General features: G+C 41.1%; 1 protein-coding gene across 1 annotated transcript in view; it reads right to left on the bottom strand.

The window, feature by feature from the left end:
• Positions 1-4,054: 4,054 nt before the first annotated feature.
• LOC124606589 (facilitated trehalose transporter Tret1-like) overlaps positions 4,055-15,872 on the bottom strand; it is a 43,316-nt gene continuing 31,498 nt past the window's right edge. The window contains exons 4-5 of the mRNA XM_047138575.1: positions 11,893-12,001; positions 4,055-4,326 (exon numbers count right to left, since the gene is read on the bottom strand). Coding sequence (XP_046994531.1) covers positions 4,055-4,326; positions 11,893-12,001 — 381 coding nt within the window. The remainder of the gene's footprint in view (positions 4,327-11,892; positions 12,002-15,872) is intronic.

Below are 15,872 nucleotides of genomic sequence, written 5' to 3'. Positions count from 1 at the left end.
AGGTTTCTCTAATGCTCAAGATTAAGTCTGTTATAGTTCCTCATATATATAAATGATGTTCCTTCTAACATACAAAAACCAGAATTAGTTGTTTTTTCGGATCACACTAGTACTGTAATCCACTCAAGGGTACATAAAGCAACAGAAAAAACGATAAATAATGTTCTTAAAACTATCATTGTCTGATTGTCTGTGAATGGCCTCATCTTCTGTTTCAAGAAGACACAACATATTCATTTCTGCACATCTAGATATACTACACCAATGATTAGTGTAACACATGGTGAGCAAATAAAAAGTAAGGTAGAAATCTTAAAATTGTCATGTGTCCATATTGACAAGAATTTAAACCGGGAAAAACAAATATTTTGAACTCCTAAAGCAACTTAGTTCAGTAACATTTTCACTTAAGAATCATTGCGAATCTTGAGGAGAGAAAAATCAATAAGCTGACATATTTGGCGTATTTTCATTCAATAATGGCACATGGAATTACGTTCTGGGGGAACTCAGCTTTATATATGAGAGAAAACCTTTACTGCTCAGATACGTGTCCCAGGAATAATGTGTGTTGTGCACCCACAATCGTGTTGTAGAAATTTGTTTAACTGACTATTGCTTCATAGGATATTTATCCTGTTATGAAGTTTATTGTAAATAACCCATTGCAGTTCAGGTGGAACAATGATGAACACAATTACGTTCCTAGATGAAGAAATTACATTCTTTACACCACATCAATGTTGTCTCTAGCGCAAAAAGAGGTTCACAAAGCAGCAACCAAAATTTTTTATCAGTTACCAAACGATATCAAGTGTTTGTCAGACAGCAAAGTAAAATTTGAAACCAAACTGAAAAAGTTTCTCTTTGATGACTCCTTCTATTCCATAGAAGAATTTCTGTTATTGTAATGTGAAAAGGTGATGGATGGGAATTACTATCATACATCTGTATGCCTTTTCTTCTTAAAAAAAAAGAAATAAAGAAAAAAAACTTGTAAATGATCAACATGCAGCCATATTTACAAAATAGTTTTTGATGTGGATATAAAATGACTCGTTGCACGTCATTATGATTTACTGCGCAAATGATTCACGAAACATGAAACTAACTTACAAATTAGGTTTGAGTGCAAAAGGTCTCAGTGGTTTCAGTAAATGTAATGAAAAGCGTAAACCTACATTGTATTGAATTGAAGTGTTCATGCATTTAGGTAATTGAAAGTTGCTGATTAAGGAAAAATCCTTTATTGTTAAGTATTACAAGTATAATTTTTCATTGATAACTAGTTTCTGCTAAATTAACCATGTTCAGATCTTATAAAGTTTTTTTATAGTCTTCATTCTCCTGATGTGGCACATTGATGTTGTTGTCTGACATAGACAAATTGTATGGAATCGATCTGCGTTTATTGAATCAAAATGTTTATTCAATAAATACAGATCATTTATCTCCAATTTGACTACGTGAAATAACAACGTATTTTTTTCCTGCAGGTGTTTCTAAAGCAAGAAGCGCTGCAAATGTACATAACTACAGTTATCTGAAATATTTTACATTTCTCTCCGTTGAAAACATAAGACGTGTCCTACAAGATTCAGGTACCAATAGATTGTCACAACAAGGACTTTTAGCATTTCTGAAAATATTTTTCATTCACGGTTGTTGCCTTATGGAAGCTCACAGAAAATTCAAATGAAGATTCATTATTCGCATTGTTCCTTCAAAACAGATCATGAAAGGACATGTAGAGAAATTATATCATGAGCACAATGTTAACCAACGTCTCCAAACACAGCTCGCTGTCCACAGAATTTCTAAACTGTTAGTCCATTACTAATAAACAGTACTCAGAAACTGACTCGCCACCATTGTCAACAGCTTGGCATCAACACATCATGCGTGAACGAAGGCGTAAAGGCTGACATACACACATAATTCAGCTTGTTCAGAGTTTACTACTAACTGGATCAACTAGAGGTTGCAAATTAATTCCACATGCTGTTCGAAAACTCAAATTTTTACAAGAAGCTAATGGTAATATACGAGGCTGACCGTATAAAAGAACCAACCAGAAACCACTTTCATGAATATATTTTCTTGGCCGACAAGTGAGTTTGATGTGCAATAATTGCCCATAGTGTGTTCCACGTTTTCTTTCTTTTTTTTTCTTTCGAAAGTCAAAAAGAGAGTACCGGTGCTCTGACTGTTGAATCTTATCGACACATTCTCGACACTCCTTCCGCCATTGTTTGCTGTGGATGTTGCCTAACACGTGGTTCCAAAAAATTGGGCAACTGTTCACTGTGCCAGTTTCGAAGAGATGTTCCGGGAAGTGTGACTTCTGGATACGGCAACTTTAGCTGGCGGCCCGGATCACCGGATCTCACTATTCTGCATTGTTTTTCCTTTGGAGTCTTCGTCGAAGAAAGACTTACGGTCTTGAGCTGTCACTGTAAACACAAGAGAAGATCCAAGAATGTGATGTTTCATGAATTCTTCTATGTCGAGATGTAAATCGGGCTACACGCTTAATATTGTCCCTCGCACATAGCCCCATTTACCAGCCACTATCTGCTACTCCACTCAACTGCAGATTTTATGTTGACAGCCGCGAATAGTCATACTGCAGCCTTAGAAATCACAATGTATTTTGAGTTTTCTGAGTTGTCATCTATCAGCGGGAAACTGTGGCAATTCCTTGCTGTGACTGCTGTTTCTATCTGCAGTCAGAAATGGATACGATCCTTTACATTACGGCATCGAAGTAATGTCTTCACTCTTTTTTCTGCAGCTTCCTCATTCAGCCCTTACCGAGCTGCTGAAATGTGGCGGTCTAACACCCTACCGCATGGATTTCGTGGGCGATTCCCAACACAGTAAACGTGGCAGCAGCATACGTGGCAGTCATCTGTCCCCATTTCCCATGTGGACCTCCTCGAGAATCTAGATGCACAACGGAATCACAACCATTTGTTTACGGAAAAAGAAAATCTATTATGACTTGCTGACTCTGCATACAGTGTTACACGATGGAGCTTCTGTACAATCGGAAGAACAAAGCGATGCTGTAGCGTAGAGTGTACAACTATTCTTAATCCCAAATACGTCAGTCGAAAAAAAGGAAAATACCATTTTCTGCGCTAGAAGAGAGAGAAAACAGTGTGATATCTCAAGGATGAAAAAGTTTGCTTTCCATGATTGAGTCTATGGCTGCGACATCGCTCCACATTTAGTCACACAGCTACGAATTCTACATTTCATACTGCAGCCTGCACAGTAATGCGACGAACTTCTAAACAGCAGATTTTCTGTATTGAAGTCTTCTACTGGCCAGCGACGTTTCTGTGAAAATGGATTAAAGTTGAGTCCCTTGCTAGAAGTAGCCTTCTACAAGTGGCATTTTGTGGACCCTATGCTTATTCCACCGTATAGTATGCCTCCTACGAAAGTGTGGCGCGTGTTTGTGCTACCAGCAGTTTGCTAGTTCTCGCAATAGCCACCATACTCGTTCTGACGGAGCCTGGATACATCTTGTATAGGCGGACATCCGGCCTCTCTGTCAACACCAGAGATGGTGGCTCAGCATCCCCAGACGAGACTCTTCCTCTCTGTCGCACTCATGTACTGAATTATGCATCGTTAGATGACTAGCCTCTACTCCTATTTTCTAATTCTTCACACTGTTTAAAAGGACACCGTCAGTTTTCACGAAGTACAGAGCATGCTTGGTAACACATATACCGCTCCCTGAGTATTTTTGTGTTGTAGATCACACGAAAGCGTGATCCTTCTACCTTCAAAGACATAAGCCATATGATCCGCAGCAGTTAATTTCTTAACAGCGAACGCCGCATCTCTATTTTGCACGCATTAATGCATGCACTGTGCGTTATTACCATTCTTAGACGAATCATGTTAAGAAGTGTTGCCACCTTCTTATTCTGCATCCAAACATTTGGGAAAATGCAAAACACACTTCTTCCTCTCCATTTGTCAGTGCAGGTATCTGGCTCTCATAGCGGTGTTAGTTACCACACTTCGTATGTCACGATTATTCCTCGCCGAGCATATCCTGTATTTCTTCTAAAGTCTTCCCATTTGTTTCGGGCACTAGGAAGTACACGTAGAACGAAGCGAGGAGTGCACACCCGGAGAAGACGAAAAACGGGCCGTAGTTCCCAACGACGGCGACGATGTCCCCGAAGAATCTGGTGACCAGGAAGGACGTGAACCACGTCACGAAAGCGGCCATTGGCATCGCCACGGACTTTGCATTCGGCGGGAAGACTTCGCCAGTGACCGTGTAAGGAAGACAGCCGTAACCTGCAACAGACACACAACATAGTCAGAGAAAAATTAAAGAGACATCAGACTTCCGTGGCTCCTGCTGAAAACGTGGTATGGTGCGACAGTATTCCACACGAGAGAAGAAAGCAGCAACCCTGGTTCCCGAGGAGATTTTTATTTCTGTTGTATGACCAAAGTTGGGAAGAAACGTGCCTACGTATGGTCCTAAGCCTCCTGTGTGCTGATGTCCTGGGCTACATTCCACATCCACAGTGTTTTATAAACTGAGTGTACAGGGACCAGGAAGGGGCTGTATGGAAGAAGAGATACTTGTTCTGGGTGTACACACTATTTATTCATCACAAAATTCTCAAATATGTGCAGCAATGATCGTGTGCAATTCTACTAATCGACAGATATAAAAGTACCAAGCGTTACGGGAAATAATGTGGGTTTAGCAATAACTGCACAACTTGATTCATGTTGTGGTTGTCACAAAGTTGATAGGAAAGTACCCTGTTGTTGTTACTGTGGTCTTCAGTCCGAAGATTGCTTTGATGAGGCTCTTCACGCTACTCTTCAGGGTGAAAAGTATTTAAACCGACAAACTCTGGGAGGTTGTAGGGGACATCAAAACAAATATTTCTCCCTAGTGTCTTTTTTTCCTATGAGGAGTATTTAAACCGGTGGAGGCCGTATTACGCTCTTCAGCTGATAGAGGCCGTATTACGATCTTCAGTCGTTAGAGGGCGTATTACGCTCTTCAGCTGTAGGCAAATGCTGTCCACCAGTGTAGTAGTTCATTGTCTCTGTTTACTAATGGAGCGATACACCTGGAGTGAGTACACTGACATGCTTGGTGCGTACTACGTAGCGCACCACAACAGACGAGCTGCACTGCGGGCTTATCAACAAAAATATCCTAACGCCGTATCCCGCATCATACGACGTTTGCTGCTGTGTGCCAAAGTCTGCGTGAGACCAGGCCATTTAGCAGATTACCTGGACAGGGACGCCGTCGCACGGTAAGAACGCTGCAATTTGAGGAAGCTTTCTTGCAGCATGTGGAGCGGGATCCTTCAATCAGCACTTATGCAATTGCACGTAACGTGGGGACGAATCAGATGAACGTAAGAACTGTCCTTCGAGAGCAGTTGTTACGTCCATTTCACTAACAGCGTGTCCACAACCTGGAACCAGTTGACTATCCACCCAGAGCACAGTTTTCGCAGTGGTACCTGGAACAGTGTGAAATGCATCCTACATTTCCATCCTCTTTGTTGTTTACCGATGAAGCAGTGTTCGGGCGTGATGGAGTCTTCAGGATGCACAATTCGCATGGTTGGAGTGAGGATAACCCATATGCCACAGTTACTACCGCTCATCAAGTGCGGTTCTTCGTTAATGTGTGGGTCAGTGTTGTTGGGGACTGTTTAATTGGGCCGTATCTGCTACCTAGCCCATTAAATGACAGGCACTATTACAATTTTCTCTCCAGAGCATTGCCAGAATTGCTGGAAGACGTGCCGCTCCCTACAAGACAACGCATGTGGTTCCAACATGACGGGGCGCCGGCACATTTCAGTCGTCGTGTGCGTCGATTCCTGGACAGACGGTTCCCAGAAACGCGGATTGGCAGAGATGGTCCTGTACCATGGTCTACTCGATCCCCAGATATGTCCCCTCTTGACTGTTTTGTGTGGGGAGAGATGCGCAACCTTGTTTACGCAACTCCTGTTGCATCAGAAGAGGATCTGGTTGCCCGGATAGTAGCAGAAGCAGGAACAATTCAGGATACTCCTGGGGTTTTTACCCGTGTCAGACAGAACATGATCCGACGGTGTAACCTTTGTTTACGTGTCAATGGAGGCAGTTTTGAAAATCTACTGTAATTGAAATTGGGCTGTGTTAATGTGTTGTCTCTTGGTCATAAGAAAATGGAAAAGTATTTGTTGGTTTAATTAATTTGCCGCCAGAGACATCTTCCTCTACCGGTTTAAATACTCCCCATAGGAAAAAAAAGACACTAGGGAGAAATATTTGTTTTGATGTCCCTTACAGCCTCCCAGAGTTTGTCGGTTTAAATACTTTTCACCCTGTATATTGTGCAAGCCTCTACATCTACGGCAACCATATGAACCCGCTTGCAGCACCCGTCTCTTTGTATCCCTCTACAAATTTTGAAGGTTCCTTAATGTCTTGGAATGTGTGCCATCAACCGATTTCTATTTTTAGTTTTTAGTTGAGTTATACCACAATTTTCTTTTCCCCCCGAACTCTATTCAGTACCTCCTTATTAGACATGCGATCTACCCATATAACCCTCAGCACTCTTCTGTGGCAGCACATTTCAAACTCTTCTATTCTCTTCTTCTCCACACTGCTTGTTGTCCACGCTCCACTTCCGTACAAAACAACACACCAGACAAATGCCTTCAGGAAAGACTTCCTAACACTTTATATTCGAGGTTAACAAATTTCTCTTCGTCGGGAAAGTGTTTCAATCACGGCCATTCCGTATTTTATATCCTCTCTCCCTTGGCCGTCATAAGTTATTCCCCCAGGGTCACCTGATTTAACTCGACAACATTCCATTACCTTGCTTTGCTTTTGTTGACGTTCGTCTTAAATCCTCCGTTCAAGACACTGTCCATTCCGTGCAACTGCAAAGTCCTCTTCTATCTCGGGTAAAATAATTACAATGTCATCGGCTAAACTCATACCTTTTATTTCTTCTTCCTGAAATTTAATTCAGTCTCGAAATTTCTCATTGGTTTGTTTGGTTCAAATGGCTCTGAGCACTATGGGACAACTTCTGAGGTCATCGGTCCCCTAGAACTACTTAAACCTAACTCACCTAAGGACATCACACACATCCATTCCCGAGGCAGGATTCGAACCTGCCACCGTAGCGGTCGCGCGGTTCCAGACTGTAGCATCTAGAACCGCTCGGTCACTACGGCCGGCTTGGTTTCTTTCACAACTTGCTCAATGTACAGACTGAATAACATTGGGATAGGCTACAAACCTGCTCCACTCCATTTTCTGCCATTGCTACTCTTACAAGCACTTCGACTCTTATAACTGCCGTCTGGTTTGTGTACAAGTTGCAACTAACCTTTCACCCTCGGTATTTTACCCCTGCTACGTTCAGAAATTTAGAGAGTGTATTCCAGTCAACATTGTCAAAAGCTTTTTCCGAATCTAGAAATGTTGTAAAGGTAGGTTTGCCTTTCCTTAATCTCTTCTAAGATAAGTCGTAGGGTGAGTATGTCTCGCGTGTTCCGCATTTCTCGAGAACCCAAAACGATCTTCCCCGAGGTCGGCTTCTACCAGTTTTTCCATTGGTCTGTAAAGAATTCGTTTCTGTGTTTTGTAACCACTATTCATTTTGTAACCACTACTCACTAAACCGATAGTTCGATAATATTCACATCTGTCAGCCCCTCCTTCCTTTGGAATTGGAACTATACCGTTCTGTCACATTAACGTGACCACCTGCCAGAAAGCTGAATAACAGTCTTTTGCAAAGCGGGCCGCTACGAGGTGTGCAGGTAGAGAGTCAGTGAGATTCTGGAAGGCACCGACACCTATGTAGAGTCATGCCGTCTCTAGAGCCGTGGTCAGCTATGTTAGGATTTTCGGTTGAGGATCCATGGCGCGAACAGACTAATCGAGGTGGTCCCACAGATTCTCGCCTAACTTTAAATGCGGTGAGTCTGCGACCAGAAGAGTACGGTAGACTCATTCTGGCTCTCTTCAAAACACGCACGTCCACTGCGACTGTGTGACACGTTCCATCATGGTGCTGGTAGATGCTGCACTTGGAGGTGGGCGTGGTCCCCAAGGATAGATACGAACTTGTGTTGATCCACTGCGTCTTCCAGAAAGACAAGATCACCCAGCGAATGCCACGAAAACATTCCCCAGGTCATAACGGTTGCAGAGTGTTTGCTTTTTGACGTTTCGCGCCACACACACCAACAGCCATCTCTCCAGTGGAGATTCATCTGAAAAGACCGTCTGTAGCCATTGAGTGGGAGTCTACTTGAGTTAGCGGTGTGCAAATTCCAGCCTTCGTCGCCGATGTTTTCCATGTAGTGTCCATTGTAGATTGAGCTCAATCTGCAGTGGACACCACAAGATCCTGAAGGAGATTCCAGCAGAGGGGTCGAATCATCGATTTTTGAAGAAATATGACGGAACCTAACAACCCAGAAGTTCTTAACTTCAATCTCAGAATTATCTGTACTCAATTTAGGTAATCCACAGCAAATTTATGCTTGGATGGCCGAGAAGATGGTTTTGTATTTTGGTGAAGTGAAATAGTAAAAAGTTCACTTCGAAGAGGGTTGGATACTGAATGACAATATTGGCTCATAGACTACTATTAACCATTTATCGTTACGTTCATGAGGCCAAACAACAAATACGAGCCTCTAATTGGAAGCGGCTGTGTTGATGTGTAGCACATACTGAAAATGTAACGACCCCGACAACAGAGAGGTTCTTCAGGTTTTGGCAGTTCCCATATGGGTTGTCTATCTGCCTTACTACCATATCTGCACGTATTCTGAACTTCCTGTTAACATATTTTGCACCTACTCTTTTCACATTACAAACAATTGTTTAAAGGTAGTTTCTACACACACGAAAGCCATAAATGTGTTTTGGCTTTTCTTAGTTTTCCCTTCTTTCACCAAATAAGTCTTTCACATACTTAAAGCACACCTTCACGTGGATTATTATTTTACAAAGTCAAACTCATGCAGTATTGGTATTATGTAATTGCGAATAGTGCATGAATTTGATTTTGTAAAATAATAATCCACGTGAAGGTGTGCTTTAAGTATGTGAAAGTTGCCGTCGTCGGATTAAACACAAGAATTAGGCATCTGCCTATTCGATCTTCACAAAGTTTATGTCCATCTTTTCTTTGTTCGACATACGAGATGTGGCTAGAAAAAAACCAGACTGATGCTGGAAAAACATTTATTTACAATTATTTACAATTCCATGTTATTTCCTTCAATGTACTCTCCTCCTCGGTCTCTACACCGCTCCATACGAATTTTCCACTGTTCATAGCAATGCTGCAGATCATTTTCGGTAAGTCCATACATTACTTCCGTCGCTTTTTCTTTTACTGCTTCAACAGTCTCAAATTTAGTTCCTTTCAAAGCTGACTTGACTTTAGGGAAAAGAAAAAAGTCACAGGGGGCCAAATCAGGTGAGTAGGGTGGATGATCTAAGATGGGAATGTTGTGTTTTGCCAAAAACGTCTTCACTGACAACGCACTGTGAGCTGGGGCATTGTCTTGGTGAAGGATCCATGACTTTTTTCTCCACAAATCGTTCCATTTTCTCCGTACTCGCTCACGTAGGGTAGCCAGGACGCTAATGTAGTAATGCTGATTCACTGTTTGTCCCTCTGGTACCCAATCAATGTACACAATCCCTTTGATGTCAAAAAAACAATCATCATTGCCTTGAATTTCGAATTTGACATTCGTGCTTTTTTTTGTCGTGGAGAACCAGGAGTTTTCCAATGCATCGATTGGCGTTTAGTTTCGGGATCGTAAGTAAAAAACCACGATTCATCGCAAGTAATAACATTTTGTAAGAAGGTGGGATCACTTTCAATGTTTTCCAGGATGTCAGAACAAATCATTCTTCGGCGTTCCTTCTGTTCAATTGTGAGACACTTTGGAACCATTTTTGAACACACTTTGTTCATGTTGAAACTTTCATGAAGAATCTGCCTAACACTTTCCTTGTCAACTCCTGTTAACTCAGACACTGCTCTGATTGTTAAACGGCGATCTTGTCGAACAAGTTTACCGATTTTTTCAATGTTTGCATCAGTTTTTGCTGACAATGGTCTTCCAGTGCGAGTGTCATCACTGGTGTCTTCGCGGCCATCTTTAAATCGTTTAAACCACTCAAACACTTGTGTTCGCGATAAACAATCATCGCCGTACACTTGTTGCAGCATTACAAACGGTTCACTTGCAGATTTTCCTAGTTTGAAACAAAATTTGATGTTAACACGCTGTTCTGTCTGTACACTCAACATTTTCCGACGCACAGACAAAACGTCAACTACTTAAAACAGACTTTCAGCCTTATTGCATTCGTTTTATTGTTTCACCAGTACTAGTCCGGTTTTTTTCTAGCCACACCTCGTATGCTTCTCCTCCCAGTAGGGTTAAAGTTTAGAATGTTCTGGGGTAGTCTTTTATCTATCCTTTTATTCAGTTGTTGTTTCCAACATTTCTATATTCAATTATTTCCTCGCTAATAGCATGTACATTCAACGCATTACGAACGTTTTGATTTTTTTTTTATTAAGTCTCTTCTTATGTAGCGCTTCATTCACCTCAAGAATCTCATCTCTGTTGCTTGTATGTTACTGTCAATTCTCTTTTTATCTATCCAACTATCGCCAAAGCTTCACAAAATGAGGTTTTTGTATATTTTCAAATTTTGCAGTGAATTTCAAAAAACAATACTTCGTTCTTCCAATAGCACTCTACATTCATTTCTTCATTCATTGATCGTGTTTGGCAGTTCCCATCAGAAACATCAGCGATGTCGAACGCGTAAAGGTACACATTAACAGAAGCGTAGACACCATTAGAACGTTATTCTGTACATATTACTAACATTAACCTTACGTATATTGAGTAATACTGCTTGTATTTACACCGGTGAAATGTAACTAGTAGTGTAGTGAAGTTGCTATTTTGAAAAAAATGGTTGACGTTTCTTCAATTGTAATAAATAGCTGATGATAGACTTCTAGTGATAACGTCATACTTGCATGAGGATATTGTATGTTTGAAGAAAACAATTACATCTGTGACAACGAAGGTTTATTCACAATATACTACTACTTGTCGCACAGATTTTTTAATGCACACTGGGAATTGCAATACAGCTAATAGCAGTTTCAGTTACTGAATCTGAATAATCGGACAATTTGTAGAATGAATACATTTGTAGAATGAGTACATTTTAAATTTTCTTTAAAACTGGAAGAGATTCGTAATTTTTTCGTTTCTGTTAGATCGGAAGTAGTTGAAGATATTTACATCAGAGTACATAACTCAGCTCTGAGCTTGATAAGGTGGCAAAGTCTGAACCAAAATTATTTTTGTATTTTACATTAGCGAACATTTCAGCTGTGATTGTATGTATGTATGTATTAAACCGGGGACGTAGAAACGACGGAGAGGCTTCATCCCGCCATAGCCCTCAGTGGTCACAACCCCATAACAGGCCACTCAGCTGCGACTGGTATCATCAGTACCAAATTCCATTAACGTATAAAAGTACTGGGGACAGAGTATCAGAATTCTGAGATGCTGGAAGATGCTTCTGCTGCAAGTGTGGTTATCTACTTTCCACTATTATCTTTGCACTGCCCCAACAGATAACTCCATGAAGTAACAAATAGCATAAATTTGCTATTTAAACTGAACTGAACTTCTTGATTAGTTTATCTGTATCTTGACCCCTATAAGTGATGCAAGCCCTTCTGTCACAGAATGAAATTCATAATATATGAAGCTAGTCTTAAATGAAGTGCAAGAAGCTTACCTGGCGTATAGACGACGATGTAGAGAATCAGAGAGACGACGGGAACCCATCCGATGTTGCCTACGTACTTCCCGGTCTCACGGAGGTAGAAGTAGACGCCCAGACACAGCTGCAACATCGACAATGTCCACACATTTTAAACAATTGCGTTATAATATCATCTGATTCTCGCCTCTCGCTTCTTCTAAGTACGATTGTCCAGCACATCATTTGTGACTGGGACACATAACCTTACAGGTTAAAAGTGTGGTACATCAACTGGAAAACAAAAGAAACCCTTTCACTAGGGAGTTGAAGCATATCTACATATACATCTACGTGACTGCACTGCGTCTCACACTTAGTTGCCAGACAGAGGGTTCGTTGAACCACCTTCTACTATTCTCTACCGTTCCAACCTGTAACAGCGCGTGAGAAAACGAACACTTAAATCTTTTCGAGCGAATTCTGACCTCTATTATTTTATTACGATGATCATTTCTCTCTATATATGAGTGGGAGTCAACAAAATGTTTTCGCGACCAGGGGAAATGAAATGATCGTATGGCGTTACTGGCCGAGAGATCCCATCTGAGGTTCGGCCGTCTAGCGCGAAAGTTTGAAATTTCGTGAAAAGATCTCACCGCAAAGTAAAAACGCCTTTATTTTAACGACTGCCAACCCAGTTAATTTACTTATCATGTCCATCGCACTCTCTCTCCCATTTTGGCTCAATAAGAGCTCCTCTTCTTTTAAGTCGATCCTACCTGATGCGGATTCCGCACAGCAATACTACAGAAGCGTTGTGTAGGTAGTTTCTTTAGTAGACTTGTTGCATTTTCTTACTGTTCTGCCAATAAATCTTATTCTTAGAGTAAATATCCTTATGACATCGATTTTTGTCCTGTTTTAAGTAACATATTATAGTATTGTTTAGTGTGAACAATGTACAAGCTACAGAAAATATGATTTCGCAAAACCTTACATGTCCGATGCTACCCGACCTTCCCATACCAGCTTACAAGCTGTTGCAATACATAATATTAACAGATTAATTGCGTGTCTGCCAATAAATTGAACGATCTCTTTCCGTTGTGAGACTGACATGTCGATCCCTAGACTAATATTAAATGTACAAAGTTACAAATATATGTAGTAACTGGCAATATATAATATGCATCTTTCAGAATACCTTAATGACGTTAGTAAATATGTTTACACATAAGATTCACAAAAATAGGAGGTGAAGGCTCTTGACGTACTTTAGTGACAGAATTCACGATCGGAGATGTCAATAAATTTTTTAGCACACACACGAGTTGTAGTGTACTTGTGATATTAAATGTGATATTCTCCAGAAAGGAAATAAAGGCAGACAACTAACATTACTCGATATTTTGGCTAATAATAAGCACTAGTCAAAAAATCCTGTCCTTGTCCTTAATGGTCAAACACTGTTTCATTATTCACCCTTACTAAAGTAGCACCTAGCTAATATAATTCCAATGTTTGAATATGAACTACCATAAGGTTTACTTGTTCAGAGGATCTTCGGAAATTATATTATGCTTGTGTTTTTCTGTCGATATAGAGTCCTATGATACCAGAGGTCTTCGACAAACAATCTTTATACACCTATGACCTCTTGCTGATATTGTGTGGACCATCTGTTTAGTGTTAAGTTACCTGACGATGCCTACGACGGTGCAAGGCGGTTCAAAACGAACTACTAAATAAATATTATTGTGGAAAATCAATACTATGTATTTATGATTTTAGTATGTCTATGTTCCTCCATTTAGCGACGGAATATTTCGCAAATAATGTATTATGTACGGCACTGTTTTACTGTATGTCTCTGTTGCGAACAGGTAGCCTGCATCTGATAATGAGACTACAAGCATTGAAATCGGAACTGCAGTCTGAGGCAGTTTCCTTTTTCCTGACTAAGTCACATGACTGCGTTTTCCGTAGACCAGTCAACGATGGAAAGTTTGAATGTATGGTCAGTGATCAGACAGGAATTTGATCTGGGGATACGATGATAGCTAGTGTTGAACGCTGATAATGGGCCTTCGGCGTTGAATCTACGTATGAAAAAATACAAGGGTTATTAGGAAAGTAAGGAACGATCGGTCACGAAATGGATGAAGCTTTGCACAGATGCGTTGGGCACTGTGTCTAGTATGCCCGTCGATCGTATTTCAGTTCTGAGCTCACACTGAGAACGTAAAGATGGCTAGAAATTAGCGTCTCCAGCCAAGTATGAGGAGCCTGGCGAATGATTTCGCCTGAAGCTATGCAATCCACATAACATAGCTGTCATGCAGTTCGTTCTACACTACAATTCTCGGCCGCACTATGCAGGGGCAATGAAGATGCTCCTCCAGCGTCTTCGATGGGAAGTGTTTGATCACCCACAATACAGCCTGAATTGGCTACCCCTGAGGTTCATCTCTGCTCAAGGAACCACTATGAAGACAATATTTTGACACAGACAATGAGCTGCAGTCCAGAGTAGAAAATTGTCGAAAAGCACTGGCGGCTGTCTTCTACAACAAGGGAATTGAAAAGTTGGTACAACGATATGACAGATGTCTAAGTCTCAGCAGCGACTGTGTAGAGAAGTAGCTGGAAGGTGTAGCTAACCGTTGAAAATAAAACAGTTTTGATTTTCACCATGGTTTCCATTTCGCGACCTGTCGTTCTTTACTTTCCCAATAGCCCTCGTAAGTACAGAAATAAAGTGTACCGGGTGAGGTGGCGCAGTGGTTAGCACACTGGACTCGCATTCGGGAGGACGACGGCTAAAAACCCGCTCCCGGCCATCCTGATTAAGGTTTTCCGTGATATCCCTAAATCGCTTCAGATAAATGGTGGGATGGTTCCTTTGAAAGGGAAGGGCCGATTCCCTTCCCCATCCTTCGCTAATCCGATTAGAATGATGATCTCGAAGTTTGGTCCCCTCTCTCGTACCAACCAATCAAATAAAGTGCGGCTATCGAAAAGTTCTAAGCAAAGAAGGGAAAGCAGAAAGGTGGAAGGAGTATATAGAGGGTCTATACAAGGGCGATGTACTTGAGGACAATATTATGGAAATGGAAGAGGATGTAGATGAAGATGAAATGGGAGATATGCTACTGCGTGAAGAGTTTGACAAAGCACTGAAAGACCTGAGTCGAAACAAGGCCCCCAGAGTAGACAACATTCCATTGGAACTACTGACGGCCTTGGGAGAGCCAGTCCTGACAAACTCTACCATCTCGTGAGCAAGATGTATGAAACAGGCGAAACACCCTCAGACTTCAAGAAGAATATAATAATTCCAATCCCAAAGAAAGCAGGTGTTGACAGATGTGAAAATTACCGAACTATAAGTTTAATAAGTCACAGCTGCAAAATACTAACACGAATTCTTTACAGACGAATGGAATAACTAGTAGAAGCCAACCTCGGTGAAGATCAGTTTGGATTCCGTAGAAACACTGGAACACGTGAGGCAATACTGACCTTACGACTTATCTTAGAAGAAAGATTAAGTAAAGGCAAACCTACGTTTCTAGCATTTGTAGACTTAGAGAAAGCTTTTGACAATGTTGACTGGAATACTCTCTTTCAAATTCTAAAGGTGGCAGGGGTAAAATACAGGGAGCGAAAGGCTATTTACAATTTGTACAGAAACCAGATGGCAGTTATAAGAGTCGAGGGACATGAAAGGGAAGCAGTGGTTGGGAAGGGAGTAAGACAGGGTTGTAGCCTCTCCCCGATGTTGTTCAATCTGTATATTGAGCAAGCAGTAAAGGAAACAAAAGAAAAATTCGGAGTAGATATTAAAATTCATGGAGAAGAAATAAAAACTTTGAGGTTCGCCGATGACATTGTAATTCTGTCAGAGACAGCAAAGGACTTGGAAGAGCAGTTGAATGGAATGGACAGTGTCTTGAAAGGAGGATATAAGATGAACATCAACAAAAGCAAAACAAGGATAATGGAATGTAGTC

This window comes from Schistocerca americana, chromosome 3 (genome assembly GCF_021461395.2).
Source record: "Schistocerca americana isolate TAMUIC-IGC-003095 chromosome 3, iqSchAmer2.1, whole genome shotgun sequence".
Lineage (NCBI taxonomy): Eukaryota > Metazoa > Arthropoda > Insecta > Orthoptera > Acrididae > Schistocerca > Schistocerca americana.
This window is presented reverse-complemented; position numbering and strand designations above follow the sequence as displayed.